Raw genomic sequence first — 20,214 nt, forward strand, 5'->3', positions numbered from 1 at the left:
TGAAAAAGATGTTCCTCGGTCCGCCTGCGGGCGTCGCTGTGGTGGAGCGTCAATTTGCGTCCTGGTCTTTCCCATCCTCGCTGGCGGGCACGCGCGTCGTTGGACCAGACGGGAACGCGCCTGCGTCCGCGTCGCTCTCGGACGGCGTGCGCGCGAAGCTGCTGCAGGTTGGTTTGTTTTGCTTCCTCTTTTCCGTATGATGCCAAATTCCCAGACGGTGATGATGATCACTCGGCGTTGGCGAGGCGGATTTTATTGCAAAAATGTCACGCCTGCGGATCATCTGACACGTCTGCGTTCGAGTCTTGAGGGTTTTGGATAGAACGAACGTCATTTTTTTTTTTCGTTTTGGGCAACACGATGCGGTAGCGGTGAGCGCACTCGCATGACCTTGTTGAGGTTCGAATCTGAGCTGAAGTTGTACAATGTGTGTCTTCCCCGTTCCTCTGTTAGCTTCATTGAAGAAAGTCTAAAATGCTGGAAATGTGAATGTTCGTTTCGCAATATGTGCCGGAGTAATGAGTGGCGACCCACGCTTGGATGGATGAAAGTCGCGAACAAGCATTTCGTGTCGTCCATTCAGTGATCTTATTTTGATTTTTGACTCCATCCTCCGAGGAAATCTGAGTGCCCTGGGCCGGTGCGCGCGGTCATGGCGTCGGCGGCGACGCCCGGCCTGGGCGACCTGTCCCGCTTGTACCAGACGGAGTTCGTGCGCAGCGCCCGCGCGGTGGGCGCCCTGTGGGCCGTGTGCACGCTGTGCTTCGCCATCATCCAGGTGGTCATCCTGGTGCAGCCGTCCTGGATCGGAACCGCCGACGTCCGCCACCCGGGGACGGGGCCGGCCCCGCCCACTGGCACCCTGGGATTATTTGAGGTGATTGCAAACTGCCATCGAGAGGATACTTCGCCGATGTACGCTCGCCATTTGCAGCAATAAAAAGTTCAGATTTGGTCTAGAACACACGTGTCCAACTCAAGGCCCGGGGGCCAGACCTGGCCCGCCAGGGCATTTTATGTGGCCCGCGAATGCGCGTGTGTCAACAACCCAAAAATCGGGACCAAAATTTGGCAGTGATTTTGTTACCCTGTTTACACCCACTTGAACAATAAATGAACAAACTATTATAATTTATATGAATGATTGGAGAACTAGTAATCTATTAATTTGTTGTGTAATAATTTTGTGGTTTTACTGTCATAACAACCCTCCAAGAAAGACGTGATTCAAAATTGGCCCGCGACTAAAATGAGTTTGACACCCCTAGTCTAGAAGTTCTTTGATTAATTCATTATTTTCATGTCCATTCAATGACTTTTCAATTAAAACACACACACGATAACAATGGGTAATTTTTTTAAAGTAAAACCATTAAACATCCGGTTCTATTTTCCAAAGTTCTTGTTCTCGCAGAGGCATAAATTTACCTACAGTTGCAAATCATTGCAGGTACCTTGAGGACTCAAAATGTAACGTCGCATGTCACGAACATAAAGTAGTCATGCTGGCTGTTATGCACTGCTCAAAATACACAAACGGCACAAATCTCAGCTCAGGCTCTTTGTTTACCGAAGCAATTTTGGAAACTGACCCGATTGAGGACAAGCGTTCGAGAAAACGGACGGATGTCTCCTTGACTTTGACTCTCTCGCCATGTCCTCCCACATCACATCAGGTGTGTCTGGATTCGGACAGGCCGGTTCCTGACTGCCGCGGCCGTCTGTCCAGCCTGTCCCCTCTGCCGTCCTTCCAGTCCGTGGCAGTCCTGGTCGGCGTGTCCCTATGGGCTGTGTGGACCAGCGTGGTTTGTCTCTGCCTCTTTCGATTCTGCAGTGCCGCCACCGTCTACAAGATCTGCGCCTGGCTGCAGCTCACAGCAGGTGCGCTCGCTTCTCATTGCCGCCGGCGTCCAGTCACGCGGCTTGACTGGAGTCAAAATTTTTAGGACTTGGGACGTTAGTTATTTGCTCCCATCTCCGTCTTCAGGGTTCTGCTTGGCATTAGCCTGTCTGCTGTTCCCCGATTCATGGGAGAGTCCGGAGATGAGAGTCCTGTGCGGCGACTCGGTGAGTGTCTCGAGACTTTGGTTTGATTCGACACAGTCAATGGTCGACGGCGGCGTGCGTGCGTGCGCTCGCGCACGTGTCTGTGTCGTACGCAGGTGGGCAGCTTCTCGTCGGGGAACTGCTCCATCCACTGGGCCTTCATCCTTGCCATCCTGGGCGTTTTGGATGCCGCCATCTTGGCCACCCTGGCGTTTGTGCTGGCCAACAGGCAAGATGCTCTGCTGCCGCCGCTCGGCAAGGAAGGTGGGTTCGTGCGCGTCGTCAAGTTGCACATGTGAAGAGACAACCTGACTTATTGTGTGTGCGCGTGTACCACGACCACAGGACTGCTGATGTCGGCGTAGGCGCCGCGGGACTTGTCTTCCTTCTCAGACAAACAATGACATCGTCATCACCATGACATCATGGCGATGTCGTGAAAACACCCCCTGTATGATGATGAAAGGTGGAACTGTTGTTGTTGATCAGCTCCTTGTTTTCAAGCACATCACGTGTTTAGCAGTAAGTGTAGTTCGCGCATCGTTAGCTCCCAAACACAATGGCAGGCAAGTCCTTCTTCTCTTTGCATGGCTAGCTTCAGTCGAGTGTGATAACACAATTTGAGCATCTTTCTGCCTTTCCAATCGCGTTAGGCGGAGGCCCCGTTGTCCTGAGCTATTATCCGGCGCTAACGGTTAGCCTAGCTTCTGTTATTTCTTGTTCCACGACTACGTTTTCATCATTGTATTTCGCAAAAGAACACAGTCAGACATTTTCTTTCCCCCCTTGTCATGTGAACTCTGTCAAGATGTTTAAAAACAACTGTGTACTTTGCTTTGTTTTAGTTTAGCATCAGTGAGGTTGATCAGTACGTGTCACATTTCCATGCGGTGTTTTCATCTGTACCAAGTGTTAGGCTATTATGATTATTTTTTTTTTAGTTGTTGTGTGCTCGTATAACTACTGTTAGCATGTCAGCCTTTGAGAATAATCAAGACAGTAGTACTGAGATAGTGCGCAAATGCCCTCTTCCCCTAACGTGCTAGCTTAGCAGAGGACTAGGTAAGGTTGGCCACCAGCAGACAGCCAACTGCGGCGTGACGGAAATTTCCAGTCGAGGTCCGACAGCAGGAGAGAAGAAAGCGGAGTGGTAATCTTTGAAGGTGATGCAGAGAAAGATCTGAATGGTTTTTGGCGGTGACAGATGTGAACACCAACCGCCAACGGCTAGCTGCTCAACAAAAGATACAGTATAGTTCCCAAGGAAAGATAAAGAGTCCTTTGTCATACACTGTATTTATGAATTAGACTATTTATGTACTTTATGTATGATTAATTTTAAAAAAAAAAAGGCCTGAAATGGCTACGGAGAAAGTAGTCCGGCGTATTTTTACAGATGTTTCCTCCCAAAATCAAATCATCTGCATGCCATTTATTTTTATAGGATGGCGTTGTGATTAAAAAAAATGATTTTTAAAGTGTTTTGGGATCACCGTTTGGGGTCGATTTCGTGTTGTGCACTATGAAGAACATTTTAGGGGGGAGACTTTTCATTTTGGGGCACGTAACGCGTTCCCAGCACTGCCGCTTGTCATGCCGTGTATAACACGGATGGCAAAAACCGCCGCCATGCGTCCGGGACCGGTTCCTGCCGCCTGCGCGATATCAAGCATTCATCGCATTGGTGTGACGTGTTCAGTCGAGTGACGTTGAAACATCGCCGACATTTTTGAACTTTATTCTTACTTTTGTATATAGTGTGCCACGCTGGCACGCAGACTTGTGATCACATGACAAGCTGGAGTGCACAAAGACAACTAGAAGGAACTAAGCACAGCGCTTCAAATGATGATCTCGGTGGTGCCACTTTGAACTTCGCTGCCCTCATCAAACGACACAAATGAGCAACCCAAGATGGGGCAGATGTGGCCGAGTGTTTCGACTCCAGCTACGACCTTGTCGTGTAGGGTGTGTAAAGATGAACATTTTTCACCCCCTAATCTTTTGAATGGCTGCAGAGGGGTAGACGAAAAATTTTAACCCGGTTCTGAGCAGAGTCGGCAAAGGCCAGATTGGCAGATGTCTCCGAGATGCCTTTGATCTTGCGATTGCCTAAAATAGTTTATACCCATTCCGATAATCAGGTTCAATTTGCGATTTATTTATTTTTCCTTTTTGCGATCAAATTCAGCAAAAGGCCCGCTTGTCAGATATCGCTCAAGAGGACCCTCGGTGATTATTCTGTCGGGCGGGCGGGCATGCTCGAAATCATTCCTTTCCGGCCGGCCCCGTTAATGGCTAAAGTGGCGGAACGCGCATCACGGCGATCTGGCATTATTTAAGGATTTTCCCTTAGTCGTAATAAAAGTGAGCAATAAATATGCGTACGTTCATGACAATAAAGACGATTCCGCTCAATCACCACTTCTTTCCTCCTTCGTTTGCTCTCCCGGCCGCCTACTTTCTCATGTAGTTGACAATCTGGTGAAGCAGCACGTGGTTGAGGGCGGCTCTCCGGCGTCGGGCGCCGTAGCGTGCGTTGGCATTTGGCAGCGCGTGAAGCCGCTGGCCCTCCTGTTCTTCCTCGCCCAGCCTCTTCACCCTCAGCAGCGGTTCGCTGTTGGATGGCGGCGCCTCGTCCTCGTCCCCCAGAGAACGGCGGCTTCTCCGGCGGGCACTTCCCGCGGGCTCCGCGGCGGATAGATCCCGTCTTGCGCGCCGGTTGGAGGGTCCGTCGTCGGGGCTGATGATTGGCAGGATCCTCGCGAGTAAATGTCTGAGAAGGCGGGACACCGCGATGAGAGTCTCTCGGCCTTCAGTGGACTGAGCGATGCGCGCCACCTACCTCACATCGTCACCGAGGTCTTCGTAGTTATCGCCCCGGAATCGCTCGAGTCTCGTCTTTGCCAGCTGGGCTCCACCTACCCGTGGCTCCATCCTGCCAATCACACGCCACTTTTTTACTCTTAACTCATTCACTGCCAAAGACGTTTTTAAACGTCTTTCCAGTCTTGGTCTAGAATTGGCTGGTACTGAATGAGTTAAAAACAATAACTTGCTTTTTAGAGAGTCCAACCAGTCAGTAAAAACTCGTAAACTAATCTGTCAAGATTTGTCGGAAACTCTTGACTCTCTTTAGATAGTCCAACTAGTCTCTTAAAGCTTCTTCAACCAGTCTGTAAAGACTCTTTAAAAAGTCCATGTCGTCCGTAAAGACACTTCAACGAGTCTGTAGAGTCTTTATCAAGTCAGATGAATGCTGGTCTTCCACCTCACCATTTTTTTCCAGTCACAAACTAAAAACGAAAAAAGTCAGAAGGAAGTTGGAGGGGGGCGGCCCGGTAGTCCAGTGGTTAGCACGTCGGCTTCACAGTGCAGGGGTACCGGGTTCGATTCCAGCTCCGGCCTCCCTGTGTGGGGTTTGCATGTTCTCCCCGGGCCTGCGTGGGTTTTCTCCGGGTGCTCCGGTTTCCTCCCACATTCCAAAAACATGCATGTCAGGCTGATTGGACGATCTGAATTGTCCCTGGGTGTGAGTGTGAGCGTGGATGGTTGTTCGTCTCTGTGTGCCCTGCGATTGGCTGGCAACTGATTCAGGGTGTCCCCCGCCTACTGCCCGGAGATGGCTGGGATAGGCTCCAGCACCCCCCGCGACCCTAGTGAGGATCAAGCGGTTCGGAAAATGGATGGATGGTTGGAAGTTGGAGGGTTTTACTCGATGGCGATGCTCCCGTCATCGCCATCGTTTGGCATTGGTCATCTGAGCCGTTTTAGATCAGTGTTCTCCTCATCTCGGACTTACGACAATATCCAACGTGTTTGAAATGATCGCCGGTCCTTTCAATCTTTGCGGTGACGTGACACAACCGATAATCAGAATTGGCAGTTGCAGGTCCAGAAAGTAAAAAAAATCGGTCACAATTTGCATAGGTGTCAAAGTCCGGTCCTGGAGGGCCGCTGCCCTGCATGTTTTCCAAGTCTCTCCCTGTTGCAACACACCTGATTCAAATGATCAGATCATCAGCAAGCTCTGCGCAAGCCTGACATTGAACTTGTTCATTTGAAGCAGGTGTGTTGCAATTTTTGCAACTTTAATGACTTTTAAACTGGTCTGATTTTGGGAATGTTGTAGGAAAGACCCATCCGAGTGCAGGGAGAACTTGAAAACCACAATGAGGAAGGCTCGCATCCAGATGCTGACCCCAAACGTCAGAACTCGGGAGGCAGACGTGCCAACCGCAATGCCGAAATGCCGCCACTAGTTGTGAGCAAGCTCTTCAAAAAAGGTTGATGACATCCTCCAGATTGAGGACCATCCCCGTCACCTGTCTAGCAGGGCCTGAAGCAGCTGCGGTGTCACCAGGGTCCACCAGGCCGCAGGGGGCCTCCCCATGCTCGCGCCCCGGCCCCGGCCACGGAAGTCCTTTCCTTCCATCTGCAGGTCCCCCGGGTCGACCGATCCCGTTGCCTCGGCTTTGGCGAGGAAGCGCAGCAAAGTGGCGATGGTGGCTGCGTGAAAGTGACACACCGGATTGGATCGGTCAACTCACGTGAATATTCGTTAGCGGTACGAAGCCGTCTCATACAAAGACAAGTGAAAAAAAAATGATCACAAAAACGTGTTGTACTCCGGCCACTTACTGTTCTCATTTTGTTCGCAAACGCTATAGCGGTCATTTCATCCCAGAGATGGCCATTCCTTCCCTGGGATGGAAGCGCTTCAAAAGGACCAGGACGGACGGGGACGGACAACGATGATTAGCTGAATAGGGACGGCCGGACGATGACGGAAGGGTGCCCAGGTCACGAACAGAGGACGGAGCGGCAAAACAGGCTCAAGTGGCCATCTTTGTTTCATACGGCGGTACTTGTCATGAGGATGAGTTGAATGGATGTCACAAATCGTTGTATGGAGAAGATCGCAAGACCACTTGAAGAAGGCCAAACGGGGAGATATCTTTGAATCCTTTCGAAAAACATCCCGTAGCAGCTAGCCCGATAGCTTACGTCAGCTACTGCGCGCTATCCGTTTCATCGTCAAACAAGCGTGTATCTGTGCCATTCACCCGAGCAAGAGAGAAAAGTCAATTAGCCGCTTCCCTCAATTAGCGTAACTGGATCGGAATTTTGAAATTGTTGAAATGTTAATTCCGCTTTTGTCAAATGACAGAAAAAAAGGCTCTGCTCGCTCGCGGCAGCATCAGCGAGGCTCGGCGGCCTTTTGCCACTCGGAAGTACGCGCAATGTCACGCTGAAATGTCCTATCCAACCTGTCCGGCGCTGCTGCTGCTGCTCCTCCTCCTCCTCTTCCTGGTCCTGCTCTCGCCTCTGACCCCTCTCGACCAATCGCTGAAGGGCCTGCTCCAAGCTGGGCCCGCTCCAGCCGTCGGAGCGGTAGTAGGCCGGATATGACATCACCTCATCCCGGTCGTCGTCGTAGGCCAACAGGTTCTGACGTCCGACTCCTCCGCGAGCTGCAAGTGCACACTGACAAAAGGCCATTTTCCTGGCGGTTTACGCCATGCTTAGTTCCATGGGAGCACCTCCCCCCCCCCCCCCCGCACGCCGTGTGAGTGTTTTCATTTTGTCGTCGTCGTCGTCGTGCGTTGGGCGGCTTTCATCCCATTCAATAATCAGATGAAAGTGCGTCGGTGGCTGATGGCTCTCCTTTTGTTTTTTTTCCACTTCACTCCAAAGCCGGCGTATGTCAAGCTTGCTCTGAACAAAAACGTTGCCTTGCAACACAAAGTAAAAAAAAAAATATTATAATAATTGCCTTGCCACTAGTCCGCCGTGCTTCTTCGAATTCATTTGATGCGGTGTTGTTTTTCCGAAGCAAATCCAAACGTTTCCTGTGTGTACACTCAAACTTAATCAGAATCCAATCCGATCTTTATTGGCCAAGGAATTTGTCGCCGGTAGTCTCGGCTCCCCTCGTATTGCAATCGCAAGCAACTACGATAAACCAAGACATGACATACAAGTAGAGAAATGTAAGGCTACCATGAAGTCATGTTTGTCATCGTCATCTTTATTCACACATGCACACACACACACACACACACTGGACACCAGGGACTGGAAAGCCTTGTTGCTATGGGCTACTGCCTCTTGTCACTATGGTGACAAAGGGGGCTGAAATGCAACATTCATCAACACACACACACACACACACAGATAGGCAAGGACACACACACACACACGCACGCATCTTGCGTCCACAAAATGGAAGCGAAACAGCCCAAGAAAGTGGAGCATCACGCTTGATGAGAGGAAGGACGCGATGGCGCCTACCTGAGCGGCTTGGAGCAGCGCAGCGCCAAGCACGAGGAGGCCGAGCGACGCCATTCTGAGCACTGAACGCGCACGAAAAGCCAACAACAAGGAGGTGGCCGGGAGGGGGAGAGGACAGAAATGAGAGAGACAGGGGAGGGGTGAGAGATAGATCAAGATAGATGAGGGAGAGAGAGCGAGAGAGAGAAAGAGTGAGAAACAGGCAGGGGTGAGTGACAACAGCGAGAGAGAGATTGATGAGAGGATGGAGACGGGGGGAAGAGATAGAAAAGGGGCAGAATGATCAGACGGAGAGAGAGTGGAGTGACCAGATAAAGAGAGAAGGGCTGTTAGGGTGGTTCTGTTTTTGACCAACAGGTGGCACTGTAGGGCTCCTCCTGCAGCGGCACACCTGTTGGTCATTGTTTCGTTAGTGTGTGGTGAAAAGGACTCCCTGCCCGAACAGTCAGTGTCGGATCATTGTGTGTCTCTGTGCACGTGTCATGTTTTGTTTTCTGTCTTAGGTTTTTTGCTATTTTGATTTCTTGTGGTTTTTCTGGACTTTATTTGAGTGAGTTTTTTGGGAGTTCGTTTCTCCAGTGTATTCCTGTTTACATTTTGTTCAATACATTTTGGTCAATCCTCCCTGCCTCCCTCCTTTTTGGGGTCCTCCAACTACCACCTCGCAAAAACGTGACAGAGACGAGGGACAGTGAAAGTGAGGGTATTTTCTGTCAAGACGTTCAAGGACCCTCTCCGGGGATGAGCAGTTTTTCTCAAAACTTGAGTCTTTATTTTGGACTAGAATCTTCGTGAGCGATGACAACCTCTCGATTGAAGTCAGGTGAGTCTCAAAGGGCTTCCCGAGCCCACAGTTGACAAATACGAGCGACATCTGCTGATAACACAGCCATCCACGACTTCTCTCAGGACTTGAGTCTTCTCTCAGTACGGGTGCCATCACTGACCATGACCTTCTCTCAAGACTTGATCACTCTCTTGGAAATACAATTTCACTCGTCTCCGAATGAGACGATTTACTTGAGCAGGAAATACCGAATTTTCTGCGATTTATGCCATAAAAATGGTGAAAATACATTAAGAAACACATCAAAATAATGAGTTGAGTTGAGAAAATCATAGTCCAGAGGACAAATATTAATAGATGTGTTATTTTTCCTCTCGTGATGACAGGGGAGGCACGTCCTCACCTGCCTCCCCTGACTGCACATCACTACGGTCAAGGCCATGCCAAATGTGCTAGATGGTTGACACAAGTTGAGTCATTTGTAATTGCCTTGGGAACGCAATCAAATGTACTTTTTATTTCTGTGTTTGGTCACAAGCACGCCACACAATTGTTTTGTTTTGTTGTTTATTGAATCATTACGGCGGATAAACACAGCAGGGGGGAGCGGCATCGCAACAAACGACACAGTACGTACGTCATCATCGCCATTGCCGTCATCAAAAGACATCTAGAAATACTGTATTGAGCGTTGAATTGCCGCCATATTGAATGTGGCAAAGTGGAGGAATGGGTGAAGACGCCCCCCGCCCCCAATCCTTTGTTGCTCGGAGAGCTGCCAACCGTTTTACATCCTAAGCCGGATCGCATGGGCTTAAGACTGAACAATGGCTCTTTTCAATTTGATTTGCCCATTGTCACGTCATTTTGGCACAAGATGAACGGATGATGAAGAACTAATGTTCTGACACCATTGCATCCATTGGAAGTGAAATTGACATCAATAAATGAATACATCAACGATGAAGCAAAATGACTCAAATGTAAACATCATCACAAGGGGTCTACCTTAGGACAAGTGCCTTCCCTGGAGAGTCAGACCTTGTCTCTAGACTCCACCCTCCAGTTGAGACAAGAGTTGGAACTTGAACCTTGACTGGGGACGACTATCTGCCCTCAGGAGTAAAACCTTAGCTGGGGAACAGAACCTTCCCTGGAAACTAGTGCCTTCACTTGGGAACCTTCTTTCAAAAATGGGACCCTCTGGGAAATAGATTCGTCTCTGAGTACTTTCCCTTAAGACGAGCTTCCCCCAAAAGATTGTAACTTTCTAATGGTAGGAACTCCTTCTCATTGGACTAGAACTACAACTGGCACCAACTTTTGAAACATATACAGGAAGAGCAAACAATTGCAGTACAATAATCAGATTAAAAATGATAGATGTTATTTTTTGGGTGTGTATCTGTTGCCCAAATATCTTTGTCTCAAAAGAGAGGCATTTGTGTTGTGCTGTACTTGGTAGGTTGTGGATTTCGCAAGTTCAGCCCATTTACTTTCATATTTATACTTTTACATTTACTTTAATATGTTTGTGCCGCAGCTCTGCCACATCCAATATGGCAGACGCAACGACCTAACACTGCAACGGGCTAACCAACTCAATGAGGCATCTGTGCTTTTAGTCTTCTCAATCTGGAGTACCAACAAAGAAAAGTGCAAAGGAGAGAAACACAACACACACACACACTCACACAGACACACGTCATCAGTTACTGTACAACACAAACATCCACAAGGATGGCTGCCGATTGGCTGAAGGGACAAAATTCAACATCAGCAGAACTATCTGTCACAAGATGGATGGATTGACCCACTGTAGGAACTTTATATGTTTTTGTTTTTTTGGCACGGAGGCGGAGACATTTGCCTGGCTAGCTGGTTAGCAGCCAAGAAGATAAACTATCCAATTAAGCTCGCATCCTAATAACGTTTTTTTGTTGTCGTTTCTGCTGAGTCACTAAAAACTTCTACACGGAAGCCATCTTGGTTCCTGATTTGATTTAAGATGCTCACTTGTTTTTAGGTTTGAAACCAGTTGTGCTCTGGTTTAGGTGTGTGAATAATGAACAATGCAGCTCAACAAGAAGAAACAAAAAATACATGGAAGGGATGAAGGTATAGCTAATACATATGCATATAGCGTGAACCCTCGGGTGTTCACTTTTCAATATTTGTGAATTTGCCCTGTCTTTAAGAACCTATGGTCCATTATTATATCTCTATTGTGCACAAGCCAAAGCCATTTGTGATTTTAAAATATTGTTTAGGAACCAATTTGTGGCATCGGGTGGCGAGAAGCTATGTTGAAGTCAGGGGAGGCGCTTCATGTAGTCAGGCCATATCCTTGTCTTAAAAAAAAAAAAGTCTTTTTCCACCATCTTGTGGCATCTTTAGGCAATTACAAACCTTTTTGGGTGGGCAACAATTATTCAGCTATTTTTGGTAGCAGACACTGTGCAGTATATGAAAAAGGATTTGAACCCTTTGGAATGAGCTGGATTTCGACATAAATTGGTCATGAAATGCGATCAGATCTTCATCTAAGTCATAACATGAAAAAAAAAAAAGTGTGTGACCCGCATGGCTAATGAATTCATTCTCCATGAGAAAATCGGAGTCAAGAGCCAGCCAAGCTCGAGAGTCGAATCATTGTCACGAGATGGGAGCGTGCACAAAACAGACATTAAATTCTATTTCGCTATTTTCAAGTAGCATTGCCTGACGTGACACATAACACACTGTCTCATCTTTGTGGAATCGTTTGCCGACGGTTATGAGTCATGTCTTTGATAAAGATCGTCAGACATATTATGTCCGATTTATGCAGAAATCCAGGAATCATTCCAAAGGGCTTGGATACTTTCTTGCAACAGATATATGTGAATTTATATACAGGTATATACTTTATTTATTGATGTGTTTATTTATTTCTTTTCTTTTCATTTGTTTGATCTTTGTTAGTTTGTTCAAGTGTCAGCTTGGACCTTTTTATTTATTTATTTCTTGACAGGATGTCAAATTGATTAACGTGAATAATCAAACGGCCGGTTACCCCCCCCCCCCCCTCCCCGGGTGTGTTGCATCAAGGGATGGCTGCAAGCAGGCACTCGCTTCCGATTCTTCCTGTGAAGGGAGAACGCAACAAGGATGTGTGATCATTGCGAAAGGACACTCGCTCGTGCAATGACTGACTACCGAGTCCCACTTTTATTATTCAGTGGTACGGTAAAATCTTGCCTTACGTGATTAATTCGTATCCATTCACAAAAGTTAAAACAATCCCGAATGTCATCACAATTTCGTATAACTTCCCGAATAACTCACCAACTTCCCGTCGGTTCACATCTGATTGGAGAACGAGGTGGGTGCCCCCTGCTCTGCGTCCTGCAAACATGAACAGACTAAGGCAATGCCCAATCTTATGTTCTACTTGTCTTATGTTCTACTAGAGCTGGATGTTCTACAGAAGGTCAGACCAAGGAAGTTCTGGTCGTCCACCACAAGGCTGCGATTGTGGCTATTCAGAATGTTCTGGAGGTTCTATGTGTCAAATGTTCTAAAGAAGGTTCTAGTGGTGGTCACAGGGGTTTCATAGCCCACTACAAGGGAATGAATGTGGCCAGTGAGAAGGTTCCAGAATTGTGTCTAGATGTTCTACAGAAGGTTGTGGCAACCGATGTGCGTCGCTCACCTGGCTGTAACCCTGATGGTTGTAGTCAGGCTGGTAGCCCCCCTGCCCATCTTGCTCATAGGCTCCTGGCGCGGTCGTGGCGGTGGGGGGTTTCTCCTGAGCAGGTGGAGCTCGCATGAAGGGGGCGATGATGCCCGTCTCCTTGAAAACGAACCACAGGTTTCCCACCCATAGGACCACATTGATGAAGCCGAATGCCTGCACACAAATGAGGGCGGCACTTCGTTAGCAGTTACTTGTGACGTCGCTAGCGGTTGTTCACTATTGGTAGCGGTGACTTGTGATTTTGATAGGTAGCGGTTGTTAGCAATTGCTATCGGTAACTAGCAGTCATTAGCGGTCGTGAGCACTCGTCAGAAGGTGTGAGCTGCCGTTAGCGACCACCAGCCGACAACGGCGGTCGTTAGCTGCCGTTCTAGGTTGTTAGCTAGCATTTGCAGTTGTTACATTAGGGGTTTTCCTGGTGGTTAGCAGCCATACTATCAGCCTCTCAGTACTCATTGGCAGTCGCTAGTTGTTGGTGGCTGGAGTTTGCAGTTGTTCGCAGTCAAGAACCATCGTTAGTAGTTGATAGTGGCCACTATTAAATGGTTAGCCGTCATCGGCAGGTGCTAGCAGCTTTTAGCGGTCATTACCTGCTGTTTGCAGTCACTAGCTATAGTTTGCAGTTGTTGGCAGTCACTGTGGTTGTTAGAGGTCGCAAGTGGTCATTACAGGTTAACTCGTGTTGTTGGAAGTTGTGAGCTCTCATTCGCTGTCATGAGTGGCTGTTAGCTATCATTAACAGCTGTCATTGCCGCACCACAGACGTGTTGAGTCCAGACATGACGGGGTCGTGGACTTCGCGGCATCGGTTCTCTTCGGCGTCACAGGCGTCAATCAAAGTGATGACCTGGTCTGGGTCCGTGGCCACCTTGACGTCCGACAAACCCTTGGCCCATGCCGCTGAGCTCACCAGCCACATGAAGGCAAACACGGCGCTCACGCCAAGGTCCTGAAAGGCAGCACGAAAACGCACAACGTACAAGCACACGTCAGTCACATCACATTACATCGCCTGCTTTCATGTTCAAAACATTTACAGACCAGCCAAGAACTTCATCCCAATTTCGACTACTCGGACTGAATCCTCTGTATTAGCACTATTATTAGCGTTAACATTAGTGCTTATATGGGCAATAAAATCAGCCGGTGACCTGAGCATTATCGTTATCGCTACTATCAGCATTAATATTAGCATTCAAGCTATCATGAGTGTTCACATTCTGAGGCCGAATATGAGTGTCTAAAGCTGACTGTAGCCTACGGTCAGTAACATGAAGATACACTCACCACCAGTGGGCCCTTGTTGTTCTCCTTGTACTTGTCGAAGAGGAAGACATAGACGCTGAGTGCTGCCGTGGCGTACAAGAAGGAGAAGACGCCGATGGTGACAAAGAATTCCGCCGAGGAGGAATAGTCGCCGACCAGGAAGAGACGCTCTGGGTTGCCACCCTTGCAGGTGGGAGCGTCAAAGTACACGTGATGCAATCTGACACGCAAACAAACATTCAAAATGCACTCATGTTAGCAGTAGTATTTGTGCGAATACAAGCATAAACATTAGGACTCATATGAGCTTTGATGTTTACCACTAATATTAGATTTAACCTAAGCTATTGTTAGGCCATAAGGAAAGGATTATAGGCCATTTTATAGGAAAGCATTACAACGAACTACTGTTTCCCAAAATGGACGTTTATACATTTCTCCAGAAGCAAAAATTCTTGCTGCATTGTGTTCAGGTTGAGGTGGCCATTCCAACTCCATTTTGACCGACTGTCATTTTTGGCAAATGTTGTCACATTGTTAACTCATTCAGTACCAGCCAATTCTGGACCAAGTCTGAAAAGACGTTTAAAAACGTCTTTGGGAGTGAATGAGTTAATTAGTTGGGCACCAATAAGCATTAACATTATCACTAGTAGCATTAACTACAGCACTAATTCTGTCGCTCACTAGCACTTCTATTAGCGTTAATATTAGCACTGATATTTGCAATACTGTCAGCACTAATATGAGCAAAAAAGTGACCACGAGTGATGGCCTTAATTTTAGCACTAGCGTAAGAGGGAATGTAAGATTAATATTACCATTATTGTTATCACTTGGCCTTAGCGTTAAGGTTAAAGAGGAAGTCAACTCAAGCATTTTTACACGAATATGCGGCCCCACTCGTCTTAAAAACAACATTCTGTCTCTCAGAGCTCAGTTTAGGAATGTGATTGCTCATTGCCCGGAGACACTGTGATGTCATTTTCAGTCAGGAGCAAGTAGCAAAATGGCCGTCTCTGGAGATGGAGAAAACGAGATGTATTTTTGCCGCTTAATTCACATTCCAAAAAAACAGGTATTCATCAGAATGCCGTGTTTAGACGAGTGGGGGCACGTCGAACATATTGTAAGTAAAATTTTTGACTCGATTTCCCCTCACAGCCCGGTGTTATCATAGCTTCACATGGACTCAAATGTCCAGTTCCTGACCTGAAAGGATATTCGAACTCCACCTCGATGCTTAAGTCGCTTTCCGTGCGGTTCTTGCACTCCACGGCCATGCGCAGCATTCCTGAGTAGCTTCCGCATGTGGAGAAGGCCAAGATGGAGAAGAACTGGGGAATAAAAGCTCCATTGTTACAAAGTGTGTGCTCAACTCATACAGCAAACCTCTTTGTTGGGTGTTCACTGACCCACTGTAGGATCTTGATAAAACCCAGGGGAACCTTCAGCACCCTGAACTGACCCTGGGCCACCAGCTGGGGGAGACATCAAACCTTTGTTATTCCCTGAAAACTTGCCAGCCATATAAGTGTGGCACCGTCTTATGATAACTTAGTGCCCAAGAACTATGTTGAAGTGAGTTTTAAGACAGAGGCAGTGCTTTGCTGCTATTTTTTAACACCATGATGCTAAGGATATAAAAGTGAGTTGCGGAGTTTCACGTCGACAAAAGATGTGCTTTGGTGACATTTTGTGACATCTAAGGCCATTATAAACCTTTTGGCAGGGGAGGGAAATTATTCCCCGTTATTCATTCGGATTTTTGAAAGACACACACACACACACGTCTGCCTGACATTTGATCGAGGGGGAGCTGTAGCAGTTCTTTTTTTTTTAAATTTGATCATCTTTCTTCATGATCAAGATACCCAAGTATTATTCGGACCTGGCAGTCAAGCGACTGACAGGAATCAGCCCCCCCTAGCGGCCACCCTTCTCCTAGCCGTTAATTTAAGGACACGACATTGTGGCGTCATGGCGAGGTCACGTGACAGGAGTGGATGCTTTTTCATCAGCTTCATCGTCCTCTGCTACGCCCCCGCGCCCCCACTGCCATTTTACACATTTCTTCATGCACACATACACGAAGGACCGGATGACGTCACGTCATGTGTCGGGCACCTAGACGCGCACGGACACGTTCGTGAACGCGCACAGCAGGCTTGATCATGCACGCGCAAAAACGCGCGGCGGACGTTGAGCGCCAACGTGCAAAGATGTCCCAATAAAATCCATCATATAGTTCCTCGGGGCCGAAGAGTGGGGTGAAAAGGGTTAGTTGTTGTTGGTGTGGTTTTGTTTTGTGTTTTTACCTGATTGACGACGTCCATGATGCTGGATGTGTAAGAGCGCCACACCAGATGGACCAGGAGGGGCAGGATGTTATTGGAATGGGAGAGGAGGAGACAGGGGAGGGAGGGCCTGACGTGTTTCCTGTGCGCTCCTCTTATTTTGTTATTATTCATACGTTAATACTTCATCTACATAATGCGTGCACCGTTCCAGCACTGTCGGACCATTTTGGTGCCAACATTTTGGGGAAAATAGACCGTTTGATCATTTTTGTTGTTGTTTACATGAAAAGCACGGTGAAAAAAAATGCTGCTCATACAAAACTGCTTTAACACGGCAGCTCTGCTTACCTTTTGACTTTGACATGATCACCCCTGGTCATGGAAAAAACGTCGCATGATTACTGTGTCAACTTTGGTACCGAAGAGCCCAAATGGATAGAAATAAATCAAATAAATGATATATCATCTTCTTTGCTCGTCAATCTTTCCGTGGGTGTGTGTTGGAATTGCACGCAAAAAGCACATACATCTGACATGCTGGGAATTTCGGCAGGTTATGCGATGGTGTGACTGGTCCACATGTGGGATGCACTTAGTGCATATGGACGATAGGGGGCAGAGTAGTTCCCTCTTCTTGTTAAACGTCTCCGCTAGCAAACTGACGTTAAAAGGAAGTCATGCTTTTGACGGGGTTTATACTTCTGAGATATGCTTTATTTATCCTGATACTGAAACAAGCTTTTAAATTGTTTGTGTCTCATGAATAACACAACTAAACCTCCACAGAAATTATTTTAAAAATATTTCAAATACATTTTCCTGAAAAAAAAATATGAATCGACTCAAATCATCATGAAGCTGTACTATGACATATTGTGACACATAAGTGTGTGTCTGTGTGTGTGTTGTATGAAGTCTTGAGTGATCAAACACACATTTGTTTTCTTTTCTTTTTATTTTATTTGAGGTACGCACGGTTGGTTGTTTCGTCACGCGACTGAAATTTGGAGGGAAACCAGTGAGTGAGCCCTTCGGTCGATGGTTGGGAAGAACACAAGAAGACAAGAGAGATGCTGATGTTCAGCATCAATATAAAAAAAAAAGAAAAAAACCCCATCTTGACAACAAAAAAATAGATCAAAAATGAAAATTCACCTTCCCGTAGATCCAGAACTGATATAAAAGTCACAAACCCGCAAGAGTATCCTGACGGGGGCGCCAGATAGGTGACAAGAGCTTCCACATGTCACGACATGCTAATGAGAAGTCGCTCGTCCAGCGGACGCAGTACAGCGAGCTAGAAAAATGTACAAAAAAATTGATTTGGTTGGCATGTACTCTAAAAGTAGGAGTGCTAATTGGTTCCACAAGTAGTCTTGACCCTTCGATTCCTCAAATCTGATCACCTTTCAATTAGCTATGTCTGATCAACTTCCATTGGTTAGTCATGTCTGGATAACTTTTTTTTCCGCCCATTTTGTCAAGTTTGATGGATTTATTTTGATTAGTCCTGCCTGATTGTCTTCTTTTTATGTTACTCATGCCTGATCAAGTCATTTTGATAAGCCAAGTCAAAATACAAATTTTCATCTAGTCATGTCTGAGTCACTTCTTTTGATTCGTCATGATGGATTGAGTCATTTTTCCATTAGTCATGTCTGATCAACTTGTTTCTTTTAGTCATCTCTGAAGAGATTCTCTGAGTCATCACCTCCTGAATACCTTTTTTTTTCAATTAGTCACGTCTGATGGACTTTGGTTCATCATGTTGAGTTAATCATGTCTATTTCAATTGGTCATGTCTGGCTATTTTTTCCCCCCAATTGGTCATGCACAATCAACTTGTTTCTATTATTCATGATTGACCAACTTATTTTGATTCATCCACGTCTGACCAGCTTGTTTTGATTCATCATGTCTGACCATCTTTTTTCAATTGCTGATGTCTGTACAAGTTTCTTGGACTAGTCAAAGAAGTATCTTATCCATCAGACACGGCACAGATAGTGATAGCAATGAGGCGTGCATGAAAAAGTAAAAGGTTTGGGGGGTTTTTTTGCGTTATACTCTCCAAGTGAATCCTTTAACACGCGTTAGCTGATAGCTAACAGTTAGCACACTGTCAAAAAAGCAATTGTTGAAACCGTCGTCTTTCCCACAACGTGGCAGCTCACTTGACGCTCGTTCAGTGAAGGTCAGCGAGAAACCCACTTGGCCACCACTTAGCAATTAGTAAGGAGCTTGTGCCTAGGCTAATTCGCATCTGACAGCATCGCGATGTCCATGACAGACAATAATGCTTGTGCTAAGCTAGGTCAAACTAAAAACATATAACAGTGTAGTGTTTGCTGGGAGACTTTAAAATGTCCAAACTATCAAAAGGAGCAGAAATGAGTCCGTGTTTTATATCTGCGCAGCGAGCATGCTATGCAGCCGGCTGGAAATTGCTAAACAGATAGCACCCAACACCCAACTGTAGGTTTTTCTTCAGCAGTTGTTGTTTGTAAACACTCGGAGGTTCGTCGTCGTCGCCCGCTCGAGAACGTCGAGCGTGATATGCGACTTGCAGCCACGTACGTGAGCTCCTCCGTCAGTTCCCTGAATCGGGTTCTACTTCCCGCAGAGCTTCTCAGACTGCCCACCTCCCCGGGTCTCCGATTGGCCGCGAGCATCCGTCCCATCAAAATGACGTCACGCAGCTCATCTCGTCGGCCAGCTCTTCCTCCTCTCGGCCGGTCCTGATCGGCTCCTCGTCGCTGTAGAGCGCGGCGGGATCTGCGGCTGCGGTATTGAGGAAGTCGTGGCTGGCGGACCCCAGCAGATCGCTGGCGGCCGATTCCATCTCGTCCACGGTCATGTGACATGCGTCGGCAATCTCCCGCTTTGCAAACGCCACGAATTTGGGATCACGCGCATAAAGGCCGAGACCTTCGGAGATGAGAACCTGTCGAGAAAAAATAAAAATCATCAGGACTTCTGACATCCCCAACCAACTTCTGCTCATTATTAACGTCTGATTCGTCAGAGTTGACCTTCTTTTGATTCGTCATGACATCTTTTGATTTGTTTTACCTGTACAGCTTCCCCTGAATTGTCAGGTTTGAGCAAATACTTTTCATTCGTCAACTAATTTCAATTGGCCATGCCAACTTACTGTATTTTGATTAGTCGTGTCTTCCAGCTTCCTCTGGTTATTCAGGTATGAGCCACTTCTTTCAATTAGTCATGTCTGACGGATTTCCTTTGATTTAGTCATGTCCGGTCAATGCATTTCGATTGATTAGTTATCCCCGATCAACCTATTTTGATAGGCATGTCTATACAACTTCCACAGATTAGACATGTCTGACGGACTTCCTTTGATTAGTCATGTCTGGTCAATGCATTTCGATTGACGCTAACTTCTTCCTCAATGCATCTCTGCTGAGGATTTGGAATTTGGAAAGCCATATCCGTCCATCCTCTATAGTCATGTGTGATCAACTTCTTTCAATTAGTCACGCCTGATAAACTTCCTCAGATTAGTCATGTCTGAATAACTTTTTTTTTTTTTAATGTAGTCATATCTGATGAAATACCTTCAATTAGTCATGTCTGATCAGCTTTTTCAATCTAATCTCCTGATTTTGATGACTATGTCGGTGCAACTCTGCCATGCTCAATTCACTTTTTTTTCACGAGTCATTTGTTGGATTTCTAACGATTGGTCGCGCCCGCTCAATTTAACGGAACTTCATGACGTCCGTACAAGTCCCGATTAGTCATGTCTGATGGACTTCCTT

General features: G+C 46.9%; 4 protein-coding genes across 4 annotated transcripts in view; 1 reads left to right on the plus strand and 3 right to left on the minus strand.

The window, feature by feature from the left end:
- Positions 1 to 173: 173 nt before the first annotated feature.
- lhfpl4b (LHFPL tetraspan subfamily member 4b) lies at positions 174 to 3,527 on the plus strand. Its single transcript, XM_086113414.1, has 6 exons — positions 174 to 399; positions 619 to 877; positions 1,677 to 1,881; positions 1,988 to 2,067; positions 2,163 to 2,310; positions 2,392 to 3,527. Exons 1-6 carry the CDS (start codon positions 386 to 388, stop codon positions 2,409 to 2,411), a joined length of 726 nt encoding a protein of 241 aa, XP_085969540.1. The 5' UTR covers positions 174 to 385; the 3' UTR covers positions 2,412 to 3,527.
- Positions 3,528 to 3,768: 241 nt separating this feature from the next.
- On the minus strand, positions 3,769 to 8,529 carry pcsk1nl (proprotein convertase subtilisin/kexin type 1 inhibitor, like). The gene is made up of 5 exons (XM_086113405.1): positions 8,341 to 8,529; positions 7,317 to 7,533; positions 6,372 to 6,555; positions 4,892 to 4,984; positions 3,769 to 4,822 (listed from the first exon to the last, which is right to left on the minus strand). The coding sequence occupies exons 1-5, from the start codon at positions 8,392 to 8,394 to the stop codon at positions 4,504 to 4,506; spliced, it is 867 nt and encodes a 288-aa protein (XP_085969531.1). The 5' UTR covers positions 8,395 to 8,529; the 3' UTR covers positions 3,769 to 4,503.
- Positions 8,530 to 9,677: 1,148 nt separating this feature from the next.
- On the minus strand, positions 9,678 to 16,535 carry LOC147210612 (synaptophysin-like). Its single transcript, XM_086113426.1, has 8 exons — positions 16,451 to 16,535; positions 15,548 to 15,613; positions 15,345 to 15,469; positions 14,154 to 14,352; positions 13,624 to 13,815; positions 12,822 to 13,019; positions 12,455 to 12,514; positions 9,678 to 12,253 (listed from the first exon to the last, which is right to left on the minus strand). Exons 1-7 carry the CDS (start codon positions 16,466 to 16,468, stop codon positions 12,470 to 12,472), a joined length of 843 nt encoding a protein of 280 aa, XP_085969552.1. The 5' UTR covers positions 16,469 to 16,535; the 3' UTR covers positions 9,678 to 12,253; positions 12,455 to 12,469.
- Positions 16,536 to 17,194: 659 nt separating this feature from the next.
- The window catches only part of cacna1fb (calcium channel, voltage-dependent, L type, alpha 1F subunit), a 28,701-nt gene continuing 25,681 nt past the window's right edge, over positions 17,195 to 20,214 (minus strand). Inside the window, exon 50 of the mRNA XM_086113436.1 lies at positions 17,195 to 19,376. Within this exon, the coding sequence (XP_085969562.1) occupies positions 19,113 to 19,376 (264 nt within the window). The 3' untranslated portion in view covers positions 17,195 to 19,112. The remainder of the gene's footprint in view (positions 19,377 to 20,214) is intronic.

The sequence above is a fragment of the Hippocampus guttulatus genome, chromosome 1, assembly GCF_054856545.1.
Source record: "Hippocampus guttulatus isolate MCC_2025c chromosome 1, RoL_Hgut_1.0, whole genome shotgun sequence".
In the NCBI taxonomy this organism is placed as follows: Eukaryota; Metazoa; Chordata; class Actinopteri; order Syngnathiformes; family Syngnathidae; genus Hippocampus; species Hippocampus guttulatus.